The 20,870-nt window shown below is 62.5% G+C and overlaps 3 protein-coding genes across 4 annotated transcripts in view; 1 reads left to right on the forward strand and 2 right to left on the reverse strand.

Moving 5' to 3' along the window:
• The first annotated feature begins 1,396 nt into the window (after positions 1-1,396).
• LOC104054242 (chymotrypsinogen B) lies at positions 1,397-3,874 on the forward strand. Its single transcript, XM_054078911.1, has 7 exons — positions 1,397-1,469; positions 1,583-1,686; positions 1,801-1,880; positions 1,985-2,063; positions 2,728-2,908; positions 3,393-3,526; positions 3,609-3,874. Exons 1-7 carry the CDS (start codon positions 1,400-1,402, stop codon positions 3,768-3,770), a joined length of 810 nt encoding a protein of 269 aa, XP_053934886.1. The 5' UTR covers positions 1,397-1,399; the 3' UTR covers positions 3,771-3,874.
• Positions 3,875-5,917: 2,043 nt separating this feature from the next.
• Positions 5,918-12,966, reverse strand: BCAR1 (BCAR1 scaffold protein, Cas family member). 2 transcript variants are annotated; one of them, XM_054079127.1, is made up of 7 exons: positions 12,793-12,966; positions 11,377-12,063; positions 9,968-10,129; positions 9,659-9,763; positions 7,856-9,004; positions 7,534-7,623; positions 5,919-7,166 (listed from the first exon to the last, which is right to left on the reverse strand). In XM_054079127.1, the coding sequence occupies exons 1-7, from the start codon at positions 12,802-12,804 to the stop codon at positions 6,651-6,653; spliced, it is 2,721 nt and encodes a 906-aa protein (XP_053935102.1). In that variant the 5' UTR covers positions 12,805-12,966; the 3' UTR covers positions 5,919-6,650. The 2 variants fall into 2 exon arrangements, with proteins under 2 accessions (XP_009555434.2, XP_053935102.1); XM_009557139.2 differs by lacking the exon at positions 12,793-12,966 and having other exon boundaries at positions 5,918-7,166; positions 11,377-12,501.
• Positions 12,967-15,507: 2,541 nt separating this feature from the next.
• Positions 15,508-20,870, reverse strand: part of CFDP1 (craniofacial development protein 1) — a 70,281-nt gene continuing 64,918 nt past the window's right edge. The window contains exon 7 of the mRNA XM_009557138.2: positions 15,508-19,594. Within this exon, the coding sequence (XP_009555433.1) occupies positions 19,504-19,594 (91 nt within the window). The 3' untranslated portion in view covers positions 15,508-19,503. The remainder of the gene's footprint in view (positions 19,595-20,870) is intronic.

A 20,870-nucleotide genomic window follows, 5' to 3' on the forward strand; every position in this document is an offset into this window, starting at 1 on the left:
CACTCGTGGGAACAAATCCTGCCTGGGGCTCAGCGCCTTTTATCCCCAGGGCTGGGCACAGCCCCACCGGTGGCCTTGTGGCACCCGGCACAGTGCCAGGACTTGCCACCGTGGCAGCCCTGGCACCATGGTATTCATCCAACCCCTCGTGTCCCACTGTCCGGAGGAGGGGACACTCTGAGTGTCCCTGAGGACACCCCACGTGTCCCTGAGACCCAGCCTGGGTGGCCGCTGGGATGGGCTTTGTCACCCAGTCCCCGGGGGCTGTTGGGCACCACCGTGCCCAGGTGCCCCCCGGGGGCCTTCGCAGAGACGTGTCCAAGAAGGCAGAGCATTACCCGGAGGTCGAGCAAAGGACCCTGCCCCTGCTCAGCTCTGAGGAGGAGGCCATCCCTGGAGTGCTGGGTCCAGTGCTGGGCTCCCCAATACAAGAAGGACAAGTCCAGCAAAAGGCCAGGGAGATGTGGAAGGGACTGGAGCATCTCACAGCAATAAAGGGAGGGTGTAAAACTTAGAACAATAAAAATCACAGAATGGTTTGTGTTGGAAGGGACCTTAAAGACTATGTACTACCACTGGATCAGGGGCTCCAAGACCCATCCAATCTGGCCTTGAACATCTCCAACGAAGAGACATCCGTGACTACTCTGGGCAGCCAGGGCCTCACCACTCTCACAGTGAAGAATTTCTTCCTGTGAGCAAATCTAATCTAAATCTCTGCTCTTGCAGGTTAAAACTGTTCCCCTTCATCCTGTCCGTGCACACTCAGATCAAGAGCCACTCCTAAGCTTTCCTGCAGGCCCCCTTTCAGTACTGGGAGGCTCCTATGCGGTCTCCCTGGAGCCTTCTCTTCTCCAGGTGTCAAAGGGCACAGAGACAATCCGTTTCCATGGATCCTCAGTGTCAGGACCAGAGGTGACAGGACAACATGATACTCAGGAGAGTCCCTCTGACCATCAGGAGACATAGTTTCACTGTGAGATGACTGAGCACTGGGATGGGTTGCCCATGGCAGCTGTGGAGTCTCCATCCATAGAGAGACTCAGAAGCAACGTGGGTACAGTTCTGGGCAGCTGCTCTGGGCAGCCCGGCTGGGATTCAACCAGGTGAGCTTCAAGGTCCCTTCCAACCTCAACCACCCTGTGACTGGTGACAGCCCCCACCATGCACCTGGCCAACAAACACTTTGAAAACAGCCCTTAGACCCCACCAGAGCAGTCCCCCAACCTGGCCAAGGTCGTGGGCTCCAGGTGTTGTCCTCCCAGGTGCTGTCCTGGCACTGTGCCGGGTGCCTCGATATCTCCCGAGGCCACAGCCACAAGGCCACCGGTGGGGCTGTGCCCAGCCCTGGGGATAAAAGGCGCTGAGCCCCAGGCAGGATCTGTTCCCACGAGTGGCGATGGCTCTGCTGTGGCTGCTGAGCTGCCTGGCGCTGGTGGGCTCTGCCCGTGCCACCCTCTCCCTGGCGAGTGCGTGAGGCCGTGGGGCTCGTTGGGGCGGGAGAGGGGCTCCGGTGGGTGGTGGCGGTTGGGGGGGCGCTGGGCTGGGGACCCCCTGTCCCACGGCTGCCCGTGCCCTGCAGGCTGCGGTGTGCCCGCCATTGCACCCGTCATTCGTGGCTACACCCGTGTCGTCAACGGCGAGCCGGCGGTGCCGGGGTCGTGGCCGTGGCAGGTCTCCCTCCAGGTGAGCACCCACTGTGGGGCTGGGGACAGGATGGGAGCCGGGCTGGGTGCCGGCACGGAGCAGCCGACGCTGGTGCCAGTGGTGCCGGGTGCTGAGAGCAGCTCTCCCTGCCAGGACAAAACCGGATACCACTTCTGCGGCGGTTCGCTCATCAGCGAGGACTGGGTGGTCACTGCTGCCCACTGCGGCGTCAGGTAGGCACCGGCTCTGCTGCCCACCAGCCTTGGGCCAGGTGCGGTCACGGTGACGGTGGTGCCCCGCATCCCTGTGCCGGTGCTCAGTGCCTGTCCATGTCCAGGACCACCGACATTGTGGTGGTGGGAGCGTACGACCAGGAGGACCCCTCCTCTGATGAGCAGAGGTTGACCATCGCAAAGGTACTGCCAGCACAGGGGTCTGAGTCCTCCGAGTCCCACAGGTCGCGTCCCCGATCCCCTTATCCTGAGGGCCACATCCCCTGGGATGTCCCCTCATCCCTTGGGCTTGGACGCCCTGGGGTGTCTCTGCTGCCCCTCTTCCCAGGGCTCAGGCCCATCCCCAGGAGCCCCGAGGGATGAGGGTCAAGAACCCAGCTCCACCAGTCACTGTGGGTGATGTGACCACGGGTGTCCCTGCCGCCCAGTGCCTCTGGGCCGGGGGCTGCGGGGTCCTGGGCAGCCCCAAGGTCTCTGTCCCACAACCACCCCGGGTGGGACGTGGGCTCCCTGGAGGCCCCTTCCTCCTGAGGACTGGGGTCTGACTCCTGCTCCCTGGACCCATCATTGCCTGGGGTCGTCACCTGCTCCCAGGACTTGGGGTCTGCCCCCTGGGCCCCCGTGTGTCCCTGCTCCTCTGTCTCAGGGGCTGGGATCTGCACATCGGGACCCCATTGGCCCAGGACCCACAGGGCCATTCCTCGCCATGCTCATGAGTCCCCGGTGTCATTGTCAGTCCCTGAGGTCCCCATGAGTCCCTGGGATTCCCCTCAGTCCCTGTGGGGTGCCCAGTGCCCGGCACCCTGCCTGTGTGTGTGGGCATTGGGAATGGTGCTGCTGGCTCCAGGTCTTCAAGAACCCCAAGTTCAACATGCTGACCATCCGCGATGACATCACCCTGATCAAACTGGCCACCCCGGCCCATCTGTCAGCCCGTGTGTCCCCTGTCTGCCTGCCTGATCCCAACGAGGACTTCCCAGGGGGCATGACCTGTGTCACCACCGGCTGGGGGCTGACTGACCCTAAAGGTGCCACACCTTCCTGTCTCCATCACTGTCCCCATGCCTGACCCTATCCTCATCCCCATCTCTATTCCTGTCCTCATCCCTGTTGCTGCCCTCCTCTTTCCCATTCCCACCCTCATATTTATCCATGTCTCCGTCCCTGCTCTCATCCCAGTGCCTGCTCTCATCCCCGTCCCTGGGCCATCTCCATCGCTATCCCCAGCCCCACAATCAGCACCATCCCTCTCACCGTCTGTATCTCCATTCCTATCCTTATCTCCAGCCCCAGTCCCCATGCCTGCCCTCCTCCTCCTCCTCACAATCCCCACCCCAACCCTCCATTGCCATCGTCACCCCCACAGCCCGTCCTCTGACTCAACACAAGCCCCCATTCCTGACCACCGCCATCCCCCTCCTCCTGCCCATGCCCGCTGTCCTCCCCGTCCCCGTCCCCGTCCCCTGGGCACCGCGGGCCGTGTGGGCGCTGATGCCACCCTCTCGCCCACAGCCTCGCAGACGCCAGCGGTGCTGCAGCAGGTGGCCCTGCCCCTGCTCACCAACGAGCAGTGCAAGCAGTACTGGGGGTTCCGCATCCGCAACATGATGGTGTGCGCCGGCGCTGACGGTGCCTCCTCCTGCATGGTAGGTGCCCGTGGAACCCCCCCTGCCCCCCGACACCCCTGCCCCCCAGCCCCTGCCCTCACCCGCTACCCACTGCCCGCAGGGCGACTCCGGGGGCCCGCTGGTGTGCCAGAAGGATGGCGTCTGGACCCTGGTGGGCATTGTCTCCTGGGGCAGCGGCACCTGTGACCCCAAAGTGCCCGGTGTCTACACCCGCGTCACCGTGCTGCGCGACTGGATCGACTCCATCCTGGCGGCCAACTGAGGCCGGCAATAAACGCTGCCACCCCAACGCACTGTGTCCTGGCCCCTGCCCCGGGAAGGGAGGGTGTGGGGCAGCCCAACGGGTGGGGGACACGGGCACCTGGTGGGCTTGGGGACACTTCTCTGGCCATAGGGACACCTGGCTGGCACAGCTGGAGGCGTGGAGGTGGGGAGAGCTGGCTGGGCATGGGGATTTGGGGCTGGGGGGAATTGACATGAGGCTGGGGGTGGGGACATGAGACTGGGGGTATGGGGACACTGTTTGGGCATGGGAACACCTGGCCGGGAGGACAAGAGTCATGGAGATGAGTGGTGTCCCCTGGGGAAGAGCCCCCTGGCTGGGTGCAGAACACACAGGAGAGGGCAGGGAACCAGAGCAGGCAGGGACAGCCAGAGGGGCTTGAGGAGCCCTGGGGACATATGGCCTCCCCTGGGGACCCCTGGGCAAGGTGAGGGCACACGGCAGGTGCAGGGTCACTCGAGCAGGCTCGGGGACAGCTGGCCCTGCACTGGGTGTGGGGAGAGGAGACCGGGGCTGGGAGCATGTGTGCTCCCACGGGGACACGGGGTCAGGGAGCGGGGACATCTGGCCAGGAATAGAGACGTGTCCTGGCGTGGGGGCAGTGGGAGGGACACGGGCAGGAGTGGAGGCCCCTAGCAAGGCACAGGGACAGTGGGGTGGACACAGGCAGCATAGAGCCCCCCGTGGGACTGCTGGCGGGGCGCGGGGACGCGTGTCCTGGCGTGGGGGGCACATGGGAAGGGATAGAGACCCCTGGGACACCTGTGGGACTCGTGGCCGGGCACGGGGACACGTCCCGGTCCCGTCCCGCACGGAGCCACCTTAAGGCGGGGGGCGGGGAGGGGGCAGAGTCCCAGTGCCGCGTCTGTCCCGTCGGAGCCCGGCATGGCCCTGCGGCGGGGAGCGGGGCTGGGGTTGGCCCTGGGGCGCCGGGGGTGCTGCTCCAAGGTGGGATGGGGGCACGGGGGGCGGAGGGAACGGGGCTCTGCCGTGGGTGAGGGTCCCAGAGGGAACGGGGCTCTGCTATGGATGAGGGTCCCAGAGGGAACGGGGCTCTGCTATGGATGAGGGTCCCAGAGGGAACGGGGCTCTGCCGTGGGTGAGGGTCCCAGAGGGAACGGGGCTCTGCCGTGGGTGAGGGTCCCAGAGGGAACGGGGCTCTGCCATGGATGAGGGTCCCAGAGAGAACGGGGCTCTGCCATGGATGAGGGTCGCAGAGGGAACGGGGCTCTGCCATGGATGAGGGTCCCAGAGGGAACAGAGCGGCTCTGCCCTGGATGAGGGTCCCAGAGGGAATGGGGCTCTGCCATGGATGAGGGTCCCAGAGGGAATGGGAAATGGGAGAGGAAGAGGAACGGGAGAGGAAGGGGCATGAGGGAGGGAAGCGTGTGGGGAGCAAAAGGGTCTGGATTGGGAAAGGGCCATGTGGAGGGGAAGGGTCTGGAGAGGGGAATGACTGTGGGATACGGGGAAGTGGGATGGGGTGGGGGACATGGGCACTTGGTGGGCTTGGGGACACTTCTCTGGCCATAGGGACACCTGGCTGGCACAGCTGGAGGCGTGGAGGTGGGGAGAGCTGGCTGGGCATGGGGATTTGGGGCTGGGGGTATTGCCTGGGCGTTGGGACAAGGCTGGGAGGGCAGGAGGCACAGGGATGCGTGGCCTCCTGTAGGGTCACTGAGCCCGGGGCCATGTGCAGAAACACAGGGCCAGGAAGTGAGGACATCTGGCTCGGCCTGGGGACACAAGGCCTGGCGGGGACAGTGGGAGGGACACAGGCAGGGATTGAGACCCCTGTCTGGCTGTGCATCCCTTGGACGGAAATGGAGACACGTGCCCTTCTTAGGGGACAGGAGGAGAGATGGGGACTTCCACCCATATGTGGGACTCCTGGCTGGACATGGGGACACATGTCCTGGCATGGGGACATGGGCAAGGATGGGGACCGCCGGGAGGGCTGTGGGACTCCTGGCTAGACATGGGGACACACAAGAGGTGGGGACCCCCACCCCCCAATAAACCCCTGTGCACCCGCAGCATCTGTGCGCTGAGATGTCTTTGGGGGACAGTGTGCCCCAGCCCCTGCCCAGGGTTCCCTCCCCCCAGCGGGCACTCGCAGATACCCAGGAGCTGGGGGGGTTCTGGGCAATTCTTTATGCTGCCGGGCGGCAGGGGGCTGAGTTTCGGGGGGCTGCGACTCCGTAGCTCTGGGAACCAGCAGAAGCTTCCGCTGTGTTCAAAAGGCACCAATTTCAGTTTGCGTTTCAGTTACAGCTGGTCCGATAGCAATACCAGAGACATGAGAATGCACAGATCAGCCTCCTCCTGCTCCAAATCTCCCCATTGCCTCGACCCACCTCGAGAATCCTTATCCACAGCCCCTGTCGCACAGGGAGCAGCACAACCCATCCCTGCCCCACTGCACAGGGTGGCTTCCACCCCATTAAAATCTGCTGGCCACCAGAGACCAGCTGGGAGCCTCCCCCAAGAGGGGAACAGCCACAGCGTTGGCCTGAATTACCTGGCACGTCCCTCTCTTGCTTCCATGGGGACATGGCCCCCATGGCTTCCATGCCAGGAACACCCCGTGGCTTTGCATGGAGAGGGCAGCAGGGAGGGAGCGGTCACAAATCCACCTCCCAGCTTGGCTTCCTGACGGGCACGGCTCTGAAACCAATGCTGTCCTCTGGCCAGGAGGAGGATGAAGAGGAAAAAAGATGATGGCCCCAGGCCCCCAGTGTACGTAGGAGTCTCTATGTACATGTCCACTTACACCAGGCAGAAAGGGCTCTTGGGGAGGGGGATGTGTGTCTGGGGACAGGGTGGAGGTCATTGGGAGGGGACAGCAGCCTGAGGCCATCACATGGCTGCCAGCTGGCTCAGCACCATCCTGAACTGCTGCGTGCTGTTGGCAAGGTCCTTGACGCGCTCCACCATGTCCTTAGAGGCAGCAGGAGACGGGTAGTGGAGGGCAGCTGCCTTGGTGGTCACCACGATCTCCTTGAGCATCTCGCAGAGGAGGTTGCTGTAGTGCATCACCTTGTGCTGGACGTCCTGCGCCTTGGCCTGGCGGGACAGCGTGTCCCCGATAAAGACGAGCTTGTGGGCGCTGAGGATGACGAACTTGCTGTGGGCCACAAAGATCTTGGGGGGTTGGTTGGTGCTGACAGCAGTGAAGAAGGCGTCGACAGCATTGGTGAGTGTGGTGAGGTTTGCCTCACACTGCTCCAGGTAAAAGAGGAGGAGCTGGCGGTCAGCAGGACACAAGGTGCCACCGCTCCGTGTGGGGCCGTAGTGCTGGGGAGGACTCCAGTTGGACAGGTCGTTGTCGATGGGACGCGTCACCTCCTGCTCCAGCCGCTCAAACTGCTTCAGCTGTGGGAGGAAAGGGTGTGAAGCAGGACAGACAGTGAACCAGCGCCCACTGCCCTCCCTGGAGCCACCAGCATGGGTGGCCACAGCCACCAGCCCTGGGTGACATCTGTGCCCTGGGAAAAACAGCAAGGGACAGTGCCAGCTGCAGGAGAGCAGCGCCAGGCTCCTCTCAGGAGCAAGGAGCTGCTGCCCCTCTCCGCTGGCACAGCACTGGCATGGGAGCCGGAACCCACCTCGGGGACAGCCACACAGGCCGGGCCCAAGGTCCAGCTTGGCGGCAGGGGCTACAAAGGGAACAGGAGCCAAAATCCTGCTGTGCACCCCAAGAGCTGTGCCCAGCCATGCCCACCTGCCCCAGCTCCTTTACCTGCTGGTGCTCCAGCTGGTCCTTGCTCTGCCGGATGATGTTCCCTTTCTCCAGCAGCTCCTTCTGGGTCTTCTCAAACTCCTCCTTGCCCTGTGGGGAAGGAAGGGGCATGACATAAGAGTCAGCAACATCGGCCTTGCCAGACGCAAGCACCTGCCTGCCCTGGGACACTCCTGGTCTCCACAGTCCTCAAGCTGGAAGGTAAAAGCAAGATGCAGGTGGCAGAAGTACCGCTGCAGTCTGAGCTGCCCGACGCCCCTACACCGGGCAGCCACCAGCACAAAACCCACCCGTGGGGAGCAGCCCCCCTGCCCGCACTCACCTGGAGATGGACATAGTCGTAATCCTCCATCCAGCCACTCTCGCTGTTCTCGTAGGGCCCATCGGGCGACTCCTGCGCCAGCAGCTTGGGTGGGGAGGGCAGAGGCCGCGACTGGATGCTGCTGGCCTTGTCAGAGGGGTGAGGGGGCCCATGGCCACCGCTCTCCGCCGCCGGCTTTGTCCGTTTGAAGAGGAGGGAAGCATTGCCATGCAGGAAGGAGGCCAACTGCTTGGTGTCATCGGGGACACCACGCGAGTGCATGACAAAGTGTTCCAAGTCATCCGTGCCCGGCTTGCCGCCGGCCAGGGCGCTTGGGGCCCAGTGGCAAGCGTCCAGTGCTTGGCCGTGCCGTGCCAGGGCCTGGTAGACCTCCTCCATCTTCTGCAGCTGCTTGCTGAGCTTGGCATAAAGGGAACGGTCAGAGGCCTGGGCAGCATTGCCTACCGCCCCCCGGGCAAACTCCAGCAGGTCCCGCAGGGCTGTCCGGACGTCCTCGGCTGCCCCACGGATTCTGGCAGCATTGGCCTCCATGTGCTCAGGGCTGCGCCAGTTGGTGCCGATGAAGGATATGAGGTAGGAGACAGCACCGCCAACACCGTGCTGGAGCTTGGCCAGCGTCTCCATGGCGGCATCCAAGTCCAGGGAGAACTCCTTGCCGGCTCCCTTGGCCGGCTCCTTCACGGGCACCACATCCAGCGAGGATGTGGAGATGTTGCTGCGGGTGCTGCCCGTGCTGGAGGCTGAGAGGCGCTTGGTGTCAGTGCCCTTGGCCTCACGGTCCACTTGTGGTGGGACGTCATAGATGTACTCGCCCTCCATGTCCAGGGAACCCTTGCCCGGGGCATGCAGGTCCCGGGGCACATCGTACACCTCCTGTGAGGGGAAGGCCGACCCGCCCAGCTTCTTGAGGCTGGGGGGCACATCGTAGATCTCGTGGGAGAGCGTTGGCTCGGGGGCACCTTTCCCAGCCGCTGGTGGCACGTCGTAGACATCCTGCAGCAAGTAGGGCTCCTGCTGGGCCAGGATGACGGGGTGGCGGGAGGGTTCAAAGGCTTTCTGCTTGGCGAAGGCAGGGGGCACGTCGTAGGTCTCCTCCCGCGCTGGGCCATCTGGCACGTCCTTGCTCACTGAGGGGGGCACGTCGTACACCTGCAAGGGCAGCAGCAGGAGCCATCAGCGCCGCCGGGAGAGCCAGCCTACGTCACGTGTGGACGCGCAGGAGGGCTGTGCCGTGCCGCTGTGCATGTAAGTGCCAGCTCTGGGCATGCAAGACAGTGCTGGGTGTGCACCTGGATGGAGCCACACACCCCAGGCCTGTCCCTGCCCTCAGGGAAGCTGGCACAGCCCTGCTGCAGCACTCCTGCCCTCCCATGTCGTAGAATGGTTTGGGTCAGAAGGACCTTAAAGCCCATCCAGTTCCAACACCCCGCCAGGGGCAGGGACACTTCCCACTGGATCAGGGTGCTCAAAGCTCCATCCAACCTGGCGTTGAACACCTTTAGGGTGGGAATCACAAAATTCTAGAGGAGCCCTGGTTGAAAGGGACCTTGAAAGATCACCTGGTCCAACCTCATCCCCTAGATAAGATCATCTTGCACCCTGTCCGATTGTATCTTGAAAGTCTCCAGTGCCAGGGAGGCCACCACACCGCTTGGGGAGTTGTTATGTCCTAACCCCACCCACCCCACAACCAGGGGGGACGTGGTTGAGGCTTAACAGGAGTTTGTTCCAGCGAATGATTGTTCTCACTGTAAAATGTGTCTCTCACACACGGAGAGCTGGGAGCTTCCCAGCAGCGCTTACAGTTTGGTGCAGGTTCTTCTCCACGCTGGGGGGCACGTCGTAGATCTCCTGCCCCGGGTCCTGCCCGTTGGGACCCTTCACTGCCATAGGGGGGGTGTCGTAGACCTGGAGTGGGGGACACAGGACAGTGCGTCAGGGTTGGCATGGGCACCTACCTCCTCCCCGCGACTGGCAGAAGCAGTCCTGAGGCCCGTAACATGCCCAGCTTTGGGGGTAGTTTGCCCAGGTTTGGAGCCCAGGCTGTGCCAGAGCATCTCCCATGCCACAGGATGCAACCAGGGACCACCCCCATCCCTCAACCAGCCTCACCTCCTGGCTGAAATGGCTTGGGACCCCTCCTCGGACAGGCGGCACGTCATAGATCTCCTGGGAGCCCGTGGAGAGGAGGTGGCGAGGGAAATCGTACTCATCCTTCTCACCCTTGGGGGAGTCATAGACGTACACTTGCCCCACACGAGTGGGCACCAGCACCTGGGAAGAGGGAAAGGGACGAGGTGGGCACGGCTAAGCATATCCAGTCTGACTCCACTGCACATCATCCTCTCCACAATGCCAGTGATGTGGCTGGAGAGAAGATGGGTGCCGGATGCCGTACCAGACTGTCCGGCACCGGGCAAACCGGTGCCCACGGGAGGGCGCTCCCTGGCCAGGCGTGCACGCTTCTCCCAGTGACGCCGGGGACGGGTGGATGATATCACCAGTTATTTATAGCGGCGAGCCTCGGCAAAAGACAAAGCCCAGCCGGCATGGCTGCAGCGTGCGGAAGGGAATGGCCGATTCGGGCACCAAACCGTGCGCAGGGATCTGCCAAGGTCCATACGGATCTGCCAATGCCCGCAGGGCACTCACTGATCCCTGCCTGTGGCTTGGTGCCCACCTTGGCGCACTGTAGGGACACAACAGCGGCAAATAACCAAACCAGAGGGGCACGGCACCCTGCCCAGCCGATGCTGGGCACGAGAAGGGCTGAGCAGGCCTTTGAGGATGCTCCCTATGCCCCAGCAATGATTTGGCAGGGCTCCCCTCCACTGGCTGCTTCCCAGAGATGTGAGTCAGGGTAGCCTTCCCGGAAAAGACGACGCCAAAAGCACCTCACTCCTCTTCCCCGGGATGACATGCCCGTGAAGAGGCAGAGCCAGGAGGAGCCCGGTGTCCAGGATGTAGCCGTTAGGCTGCCCTGGACAGGGTTCCCATGCTGGGGACAGGCTGGTGGCTCACCAGCAAACCCAAGCGGCAAGCGCTGGTGGGCTCCCTGGCACGGTCAGGACACGTTAGCTCTGGCTGCCTGCCCCTGTCCACGCTCCCGGAGGAAGAAAGCATCTCAGCCCTGTGCCTGGTACCACAGCTGCCTCCATAGCTGCAGGCCCCAGATAAGTGGCTCCTGCGTTACCAGCACCCTGTGCCCACCCCAGGCACGGCTGCCGTGCCCTCAGTGATACCGGCAGAGCCCACATGAGAGACCAAGAGGACCCAAGCACCAAACGCTGTACCAGCTCCCAGCTGGGTAGCCCACACCGAGCAAGGCACCTCAGCCACCGCAGGGACACCGCTGTGCACCCACTCCTGCCCGCAGCCCAGTGATGAACACAATGACTTTCCACTCCAAGAGACAGTAGTGGGTAGATAAACGGAAGCCGCACATCCCTGGCACCTGCTCGCCACCAAGAACCACAGAGCACCCCGCAGCCGCGCTGCCACCCCCCAGGCCCCCATCCTACCTTTCCCTGGGGCTTGTGCCCTTCCCAGCTCCTCATGTCCAATGACGGGGGCACCTGGTAGATATCCTGAGCCTGACTGGCCGAGGGAGGAACCTGGTAGACGTCCTGGGGGGGGCTGGCAGAGCCCCCGGGGTACGCCTCTGCCGCTTGGCCCAGGGAGGGGGGCACCTGGTAGATCTCTTGGCCGGGGAAGGCATGGGGAGGCGTCTGTTTCGGGTAGGCAGGCGGCTGCTTAGCCGGAGCAGGCGGAAACTGTCCGGTGGGCGCCGGGCCCGGATAGAGACCCTGCTGTCCCTTGCTGGGGACCGGCATCAGGTAGACGTTGTCCCCTTGGGGGGCGTACGCAGAGTGCATGGGTGTGTACTGCGAGGCGGGTGACAGCGGGGTGTACCCGCCTTGGTGGTGGAAGGGCAGAGCTGGCTGGGGTGCCGGAGGCTGCGGCAGCATTTGCCCCTGTGCTGCGGCGGGCGCCGGCTGCTGCTGCTGCTGCTTCTTGTCGTACATCCCCACCAGGATCTTGAGGCGGTTCCCAGGGACGATGCCCTGCCGGCCATGCAGCGAGCAGAGCCACCAGCCATCCAGCCCTTGCGTGTTGCGTTCCAGCACCGTCATGATGTCGCCCTTGCGGAAGGAGAGCTCGTCCGGAGATTCAGCCACGTTGTCGTACAGCGCCTTGGCCAGCACGTTCTGCAAGAGAGCCCCACGCCGGGGCGGTGAGCCAGGCCCCGCCGGCCGCTGGGCCGTCATCCCACCCGGCGATGGGGTGCAGGAGCTGGGGCGACAGTCACCAGAGCCAGGACGATGGTGGTAACCCCGGGCTGGGATACCGGTGCCCCGAGCCGGGACAAGGATTATACCCCGGGCTGGGATACCGGTGCCCGGAGCCGGGACAACGATGGTACCCGGGGCTGGGATACCGGTGCCCCGAGCCGGGACAAGGATTGTACCCCGGGCTGGGATACCGGTGCCCGGAGCCGGGACAACGATGGTACCCCGGGCTGGGATACTGGTGGCCGGAGCTCGGACAACGGTGCCCCGAGCCGGGACGATGCTGGTGCCCGGGGCCGGGATGGACGATGGAGCCCGGCGCTGGGAGGACGCCGGTGGCCGTGCCTTTTCGGGTCCCAGCAGCTGTCCCCGCTCCGCCCGCCTTTCCCCGTCGCTCCCGGGGGCGGTGCCGGGAGGGGCCGGGCCCTTCCGCCCCTCGGGCCGGGGTCCCTCCTCCGCCCTCCCCGCCGCCGGAGGAAGTGCCAGCGCGGTGACTCAGCCGGGGCCGCCACGTCCCGCCGTGCCCCGAGCCTCCCCCCCCCACCGCGGGACCCGGAGCCGGGAGCCGAGGACAAGGTCACGGCGGCTCCTGCCCGCCAGACCCGCCCCGTCCGCCCGCAGCCCGGGCTGCCCCCGCTCCCCGCTCACCAGGTAGTTCATCTTCCCGCAGGGCGCGCCGGCCCTAGCGCCGAAGGGCCGGGGGCCGGAGCCGGGGCCGGGCCGGGGGTGGCGACGCGGGCGGGCGGCGCGGCGGCGGCGGCGGCGGGAGCAGCATTACAGCGCGGCGCGCGCCCCGCCGGCCACGCCCCCGCCACGCCCACCCCGGCTGCGTCAGCCTTGACCCCGCCCTCCCGAAGGGCACGCCCACCTCTAACTGACCACGCCCCCACACGCGACGTCAGATTAGTCTGCCACGCCCTCCCCTGTAGCCACGCCCACTCCGTTGAACGCGCGCATCGTCATTCACTGCGCCCCGTCTGGCCACACCCACTTTCATTTTGCCACGCCCACCCCACTTGCTGAGTTAACCCCGTTGGCCACGCCCATGGTAAACGTTGTTCACACCCACTTCCTCTGACCTCGCCCACCTGCAAAGCGGACACGCCCACTCCATTGGCTACTTTCACCCATATAGGCTCCGCCCACCATCCACTGAGCCCGACGCAATGCCCACGCCCATTCCGTTTGACCACGCCCACCTTTACCTGCACCCGCCCGCTCCATTGACCGCACCACCCCGTTGACCCCCGCCCATCCCTATTGGCCCCGCCCATTTCAATTGGCCCCGCCCACCCCATTGGCTGCGCGGCCCTCGGGCGCGGGGCTGCGGCGGGGCGGGGCTACGGGCGGCACGGGGGGGGCGCCGGGGCGGGCGGGCACGAGGGAGGCAGCGGGGATGGCACGGGGGTGCAACGGGTAACAGGCCTGTAACGGGCATGCAACGGGCCTGTCACAGGTGTGCAGGACACACACAAGCTGCAGGGCCGTGCAGGAGCTGCGGGATACACACACACGGAGCAGCACGGAGCCCCAGGACATGCAGGGAATGCACGAGCTGCAGGGGTTTGCAGGAGCTGCAGGACACACACATGGAGCTGCACGGAGCCTCGGGACACGCGGGAGCTGTGGGACACGCACACGGCTGCACGGAGTCACGGGACGTGCAGGAGCTGCAGGGCCGCGCAGGAGCTGCACAGAGGGGTGCGAGCTGCACGCAGGCGGACGCCAAGCGACCTTGGCCCGGCGCAGCGGCGTCGGTGTGCGAGAGGGGCGTGCGTGGGGCATGGGCAAAGCAGCCGGCGGGGCAGGATGTGCAGCGAGCCTGCGAAGCTTGTGCACGTGCACGCACACGTGAAGCGTGCGCGGGGCCGAGCGGGTGCACGTGTGAGCAGGCAGCGAGAGTCGCCGGTGTGAGAGCCACGGGGCCGGAGAGCGAGCACGGTTTGCCACGACATGCCAGGAAGCCTGTGCCGGTGTCCTCTGGTGTGTCCTCAGGGGTCACCTTGGGGCCACGCGGAATCAAGGCCAGATTGCAACGTGTGCCCTTCCCCAAAAGTCAGTGCCCACTTGGCTCCCCGAAGGCCACCACTGCTGTCCCCCGCCACCAGCAACCTCCCCTGCTGGGAGGCAGGTTCCCCTGTGGATTGCTGATGGATGGGGAAACTGAGGCACGGCTGAGGGTAGGAGGTTCCCAGCAGCTGAGACTGCGGTTGTGCCCGCAAACCGCAGCCACCCCAGAAGGCGCAGCCACAGGGCTGTGGTTTCCTTTTGCCAGTGACAGCGCAGGGGCCGAGCCCCACGGGTGTCCCCAGGACAGGCTCCAAGCTCCCCAGGGCCTCTCCCACCACTGCAGCCAGTCCCAGACACAGGGGGTTTGCTTTGGAGACCTTGAGCCGACAACAACCATCTCTTCCGGGATCTCCAGGGTGTCCCCAGGGTGAACCTGCCATCACATGGCCACCAAGAGGCCACCAGCTCCCCCCTTCCATACTTAAATCTCCTGTCGATACTCAATCCCGACCACTTTCGGTGCATCAGAGCCAAAAGTGCTGTTCGCACCCTGAGCTGGCAGCAGCTCCCGCACCCCGCTGCCTCCACAGCCAACAGCCCAAGGGGCAACAGGCACCAGCAGGTCTCCCTTCGGCTTCTCCCACCTCTAAGAAAATTAAATGCCTAAAAAAGGAGATTAAAAGCAGAGTGTTATGGGGTCCCTGCGGCGCTGGGGATGCTCAGAGCCACGTTGGTGCAGCTGGAGCATCCCCGTGTCGCTGGTACCACACCATGGCTCTCCACCGCCCCGGCGGATGCGGAACTGAGTGTTTTGGGATGGATGCTGCTTGGGATGCAGGTTGCCTCAGCAACGGTTACTATGGAAAACGCTGTTAGTGAAATTCCCAGCCATATTCCTGTGTCTGTCATTGTCTTTGGGAGAGTCCCTGGGCGGCTAGTGAGCCACATCTGCGGGGACTGCATTCCGGACCTGGCTCTTCCCACTGGCTCCTAGCATGGGAAGGTGTTGGAAGCCCCAAATGGGTTCTGGAGGAACACATGGGGCCAGGGGAGCAGGCTGTGCCATGCCGTGTTAAATGGCTAATTCATCAGAGGGGATGGAGTTCAGTGAATCCTCACCAGGGCACAGTTCCAGAACAGTGGGACATCCTGGGACACTTGTGGGGCTGGAGCCATCCCCGCCCCACCAGATCTGTGCTTCAGAAAGCTGCCTCCCTCCTCCTGGAGCAGCAATAGGATTACACGGGACTGAGTCTCCTAGCAATGAACGGAGAAATAAATCCTATAAGGCAGGACGGGATTTATTAGACTTCAATATTCTGGAAATAATGAGGACATTTCTCTTGGCTTGTAATATCACGGGACCCAAAAGGATCACAACAAGGATTTATCCCATGCTTTTCCATGGTGCAGGGCTGGTTTTCAGCTGTGGAGAGGAGGTAGTGGGGGAAGCCTCTCGCTTTTCCGGAGGGCAGGATGGTGGGGCATCCCCTTCGCCTCCAGAAAAGCCGAGGCGGAGCGTGGCCTTCGGGCTGCCCCAACAGTAGCAGCTCTGTTCATCTCCCCATCCATCCCCCCGCGACGGCTGGCGCCGATCCTTGCCCCGGTTGGGGTTCACCACTGGCAGTGCGATGGGCTGGCTGCACCACTGCCACCAGCTGAACCTCAAAAGTGGGTGCCAGCACCCGCCACCAGCACGAGGATGCCTGGGGTGATGACCCTGGATGCCATGGGAGATCCATGAGCCGTCCCACTAGTCCCCGTTAGTCCCACCCCACTGTGCTGCCAGACAGGACGTTGCCGGGAGGAAAAGAGATGGCAGAGGCTGAAAACAGCAGTGAGAGCTGAGGATGCAGCGGCTGCAGCGTCACCTCCCGGGCATCAGCCCTTCCCAGCCCGGGTCCCTGCAGGGACCTGCTGCCCCAGTGCGGGGAGCTGCCCCCTGGGGCCAGCCCTGCTCCTCTCCCCTCCTGCCACCCGCTTCCCCACGCACCATCACGCTCTGCCCCACAGCAGCTCAGCCAGCCCCGAATCCCACTGCGGCTCACGGTACTGCCCACGGGATGCACCCCGGGCAGCCGGCTCTCAACCTCCTCCCACGCAGAGCGCCGCACATTTATTCCTACATCCCTGTCACCGAAGCAGCTTCAACTGCGTGACATTACCTTCCCGCTCACAATTCCCGTGGCCCTGTAACAGCCTCCCCCAACGCTGCCGAACAGCTCAATAAAGGCGAGCCCGCAGGCGCGGGTTGGACGCAGCCGGTTTTATTGCAACTCCAGAACACAGCGCTGCGGCAGAAGCCCCGACTGTCCGGGCACACAGGCACAATCGCTGCTTTGTTCGGGGTCCAGCCGCACAAGGGGCCCCTTCAGGCGGCCAGGGAAGGGGGAGCTCCTTGGGGTGAGGTGATGTTCAGGCCATGGGGACTCCTCGGAGGGCCAAATTTATCCCAATCAAATGCCCCGTCTGGGTCCCAACCTGTGAAGGACACATGAGCTTCCTGGAGAAGACATCTCAAGGTGGGAGCATCTCGAAAGAGGAACCCACATCTCCTGGCAGCTTTGCTCCTTCCAGAAAGCTCAGAGCTGGCAGGGATGCCGAGGGCTGGCGGGTACTAAAGCCATCCCCCTTCATAGGAAAGCAGCTGGGCAACGGGAATAGCAAGTGGACTGGCGTTTGGGCTTTTTTTTCCTCTCTTCCTAAGCAGCCAAATTGTTTTCTGGAGACCTGTAAATCACTCCTCATCTTCAGGAAAGAGAGGCGAGGAATACATGATCCAACCAAACAAAAACGCAGGACGCTTGGGAGCGTGTGTGGAGGAAGCCAGGAACCAGCCCCAGGCTGCCTCCCGGCCGTCCCACCAAGCCTGCCCCAGCCTGCCAGGCGCTAGCACCGCAGCCTGGCATCCTCCAGCTGAGCCGGGCACACCACACTGCCGTGAGCCGGGGAGCCCGGCAGAGAGGAGAGCGCGGGCTCTCGGACACTGCTGTTAAACTGCACTTTTCCAGCAGCTCAGGTTGCTTCCAAGATTTTAAAATTTTCCACGTTTGCTCAGCTGAAGGGAAGGAAAAATTAACCCAGAGAAGAGAGGCTGGAGCAGTTTTGGAGAGCAGTGCTGGGCTGGCAGGCAGGACCCCTTACGCTGGAGTCACCTATTTGTCCCAATTAGCCATATGCCAGTGGAGGCTGTGCTGTTCGGATCCCACTAACACACTGCTAGCGCACATGTAAAGCCCGAACCATCTCTCAGGCTGGCTGGAGTTGATGCTGCTGCAGAATTCGCACAGCCTGGAGCTCTTTAAGGCTTTTAAGAGGAGGGCTGGGACTGACACTTCTGGCCTTCAGGATCTCCAAAGGTTCTCCTGTTGCATCTCCGTTCAGCTCTTGCTTATAACACAACACACAGAATTATCTTACATTTCTAGACCCCAAGATGCCGCTGAGCTGCTGGAGCAGAATGAGCCCTAAAATGCAACCCAACACAGCAAGCGGCACCCAGTAGCACCGGGACGCCTGTGCCATGGAAAGGATTTTGGCTGGCAGCTCCCTTGGAGCCAGAGGACATGGAGATCGAGCCCGTATTGGGGGTGACATGACCCTCCCCCACTGGGGGGAATCCTGCCCAGGACACAGTCACGGGGGGACAGAGCGCAGAGAAGGTCCTCAGGATCCCCTCCCCTCCTCCTCAGCCCCAGCAGAGCAAAGTACAACAAAAGGCAAATCATTTCCCCTGCTGCCTGCTCCCACCCTGGCAGAGCTGCCGCCTGTGCGTCTTGGGGTCAGCAAGGACCTGCTGCCAAACAAGCCCGGCTTGGCTTGGGGTCCCTGCTGGGAGTGACCCCGCAAGCAGGACCCGGCTGCCTCCCCAGCCCAGCGCCTGGGGCTCCTTGCTGCCGGCCAGGAATCTCAAGCTGAAACCTCCCCATACGGTGCCCTGGACAAGGACTCCAGTTGTTTTTTACAAACAGAACCAAAGCAGCAACTGGCTTGGAAGTGTTTGGAGATGAAAATGTGTCATCACCCTTAATGTTTTGTTTCTGTCCAATTTCAGGCTTGTTTAAGCAGGTCCGTAACAGCTGATTCTGTACATAACCGGGCGCCAAAGGCTGCAGCTTCCCCCAGCACGTGGTGTTTTGTTCTTGTCTATCCTGCAACACGGCCGCAGAGCAAGGGCTGACTCAGCAGCCGACACTTGAGTCCAAAGCTGAGACCATGCTCTGAGCCGTGGGCGAGGGGCCAGCAGCAGCAGCAGCGGCATCGCTTGCCCCATTAGCAGAAAGGACGGGGCTTGTGCCATTTTCCCCCCGGCACAGCGCTGGCATGGGCTGCCCCACCGAGTGGGCTCAGAGCATCCTGTGGGGAAAGGCCGGTGAACACCTCTGCTCCGAGGATGTGCACCAACATCGGGAGGTGCTGAACTCAGCCAGCCAGAGCAGAAGGGGTGGCCAAGATGAGTCCTCCCAATTCTGGATTTAATCTCAACACCAGCCCCGGTTCTGCAGAGAGAAAGAGATCCAAGCACTTGCTCTGACCCTCAGGCTGCTACCGAGGTGCTACTGGGCACCTCTGAGCAGGGATTTTTCATGATCGCAGTCAGATATTCTTTACTGCGCGTGACCCTTTATTTCTTCCACACAAACCATGCTGCCAGCATGCAAGAGTGTCAGGATGGAATACTTTATTCGCATGAAGACTCGGATCCTGGCCCGTCCTGCCTACAGCAGCTGCTCTCATCTTCTTGACAGTGTGAACAAGGAAGGATTTCTTCATCAGCTTGCTTAACCCCCTCCCTGGCATCATCAGACCCCACAAACAAGTACAGACAGCTTGGCTTTGCCCAGGCAGGAGCACAGCATGGAGGGGCAGGGAATGCTGCAGGGCTGGCAGAGCATGAAGGGCTCCAGCCCTGAATCCCACAGCCTGTGCACGCACAGCAGCTGCAAAACCTTCCTGCAGCTCCTCTCTCAACCAAATACACCAGCTGAGCCGTAACGCAGGCACCAGCACTCCCCCAGCATCGGGGCTTCCTCCTGCTGCCAGAAGCACCCAGGGTTGGCAAAGGATGGGTGCCACCATCAATTCTCCTCGGAAAGTCACCTGCCAGAATCACATCGGTCTCTTCTGTCACCTGCTGGACCATTCAACCCTCAAAGTGCCCCCTGCCCACTGACAAATACCCTCCGAAAACTATTACAGTAAAAGGAAAAACCCGTACGTTGAGACATACAGGCTGAGTCTTGGGTAGAGAATGATTTCTGTGCCTGGTGGTCCGGCGGTGGCTGTCAGCCCCCAGCCAGCGATCGGGCGCAGAAGGAAGCAGGATCCCCTGCGGCCACCTCCGGCACATCAGGGCTTCATCCTGCTCAGTCTGAGGTCGCGTTCGATTTCAAACTGCCTGTGATCCACACGGTCCAGGAATGCTTTCCTCTCGATGTACCTGCAAGGGAGACAGAGGCAGAAGCTGTAATCGGTGCTTGTAGCAGCGAATGCTGACCCCAGCCTGGCCAAAGCTGACGCAAAGAGATGAGCAGGGAGGGAAGGCACCATCTGCCTTTCTCCTCTCTCCCTGAGTTGATCACCGCACTGAGCATCTCCCACAGACACCAAAACTACACCGTGCCCTGCTGGATGTCTCCCGGGGGACCTGCGGAGGCCTGGGGTGATGCTGGCTGCTTCTGGTTCCAGCTCTTCCCTCGTGGCTGAGAGATGACCTTCACAAGCAACTTGAACAGGCTCAGGGCAGGTCCTCGTCGGGAGAGGCAGCTCTGAGGCTGCCCAGGTGACCCTGCCCACACCTCCCCAGCAAAGCATCTCTCAAACTCAACTGCAGCAGCATGGCCCACGATACAAGCTGGGAAGAGGCACAGGGAATGTTAAAGATGCAAACAGCTTCACTCAACAACTCAGGGATTCAGGCCAGGGGTTTCCCAGCTACAGACCAGCTCCTAGCCATGGCTGAGTATTTACTTCTCCCTCTCAGCAAGGCACTTGAGTGCTGCAAGGGAGAAGGCAAGCACGCATGTGCCTGGAAAAGCACCTTGCCGCTCATTAATGCCATGCAGCTGAATTTTAATGTACCTTGCTGCAAACCCTTGCCACAGATAGCCCGGGGCTGTGCTACTAATTAACCTACAGAGGGAGTGAAATTGCAATTCAAAACAGGAGCTGTAATTGAATCATCACAATTGTTTTGCATTTGTTGCAAGGTGGCAAACACTTGGCTGTCGTGACAAGGTCACTACGCTCAGCACCAGCGTGAGATGCATGAGCCACTGCGTTCAGCTTCTCTTTGCTGGTAATCAGAGAAGCTCATTGCCCGAAAGTAAGACTGAAGGCTGCAGGGAGGATGAGCATCACAGGCTCTTTGGGTTTTCCAGGCTCCAGGGTGGCTGGCAGTGTGCACAAAGGCACCTAAGACCCAGCTAGGTGGAAGCTCCCTCCCAGCACCAGCTGTGGTTCCCTCTCGGACACAGGGGCCGCTCTGCCTTTGGTGACAAGGGCCCTGCTTTATGCTACAACTATTGAACGGACACTGAATGAGCTCCCAGGACCAAAGTGCCTTCGCCCTTGCTTCAAGGCATAGCTCTGGAACTTCTGCCTACCCAGCCATCACTGGAAATCATTTAATCCAAAATCATTTCAGTGAGTGATCCCCCTCCCAGTTCTGTCCCCGAGTGGATGAACAGCCCTGCTGCCACCCCATACCCATCGCA

This window comes from Cuculus canorus, chromosome 13, assembly GCF_017976375.1.
Source record: "Cuculus canorus isolate bCucCan1 chromosome 13, bCucCan1.pri, whole genome shotgun sequence".
In the NCBI taxonomy this organism is placed as follows: Eukaryota; Metazoa; Chordata; class Aves; order Cuculiformes; family Cuculidae; genus Cuculus; species Cuculus canorus.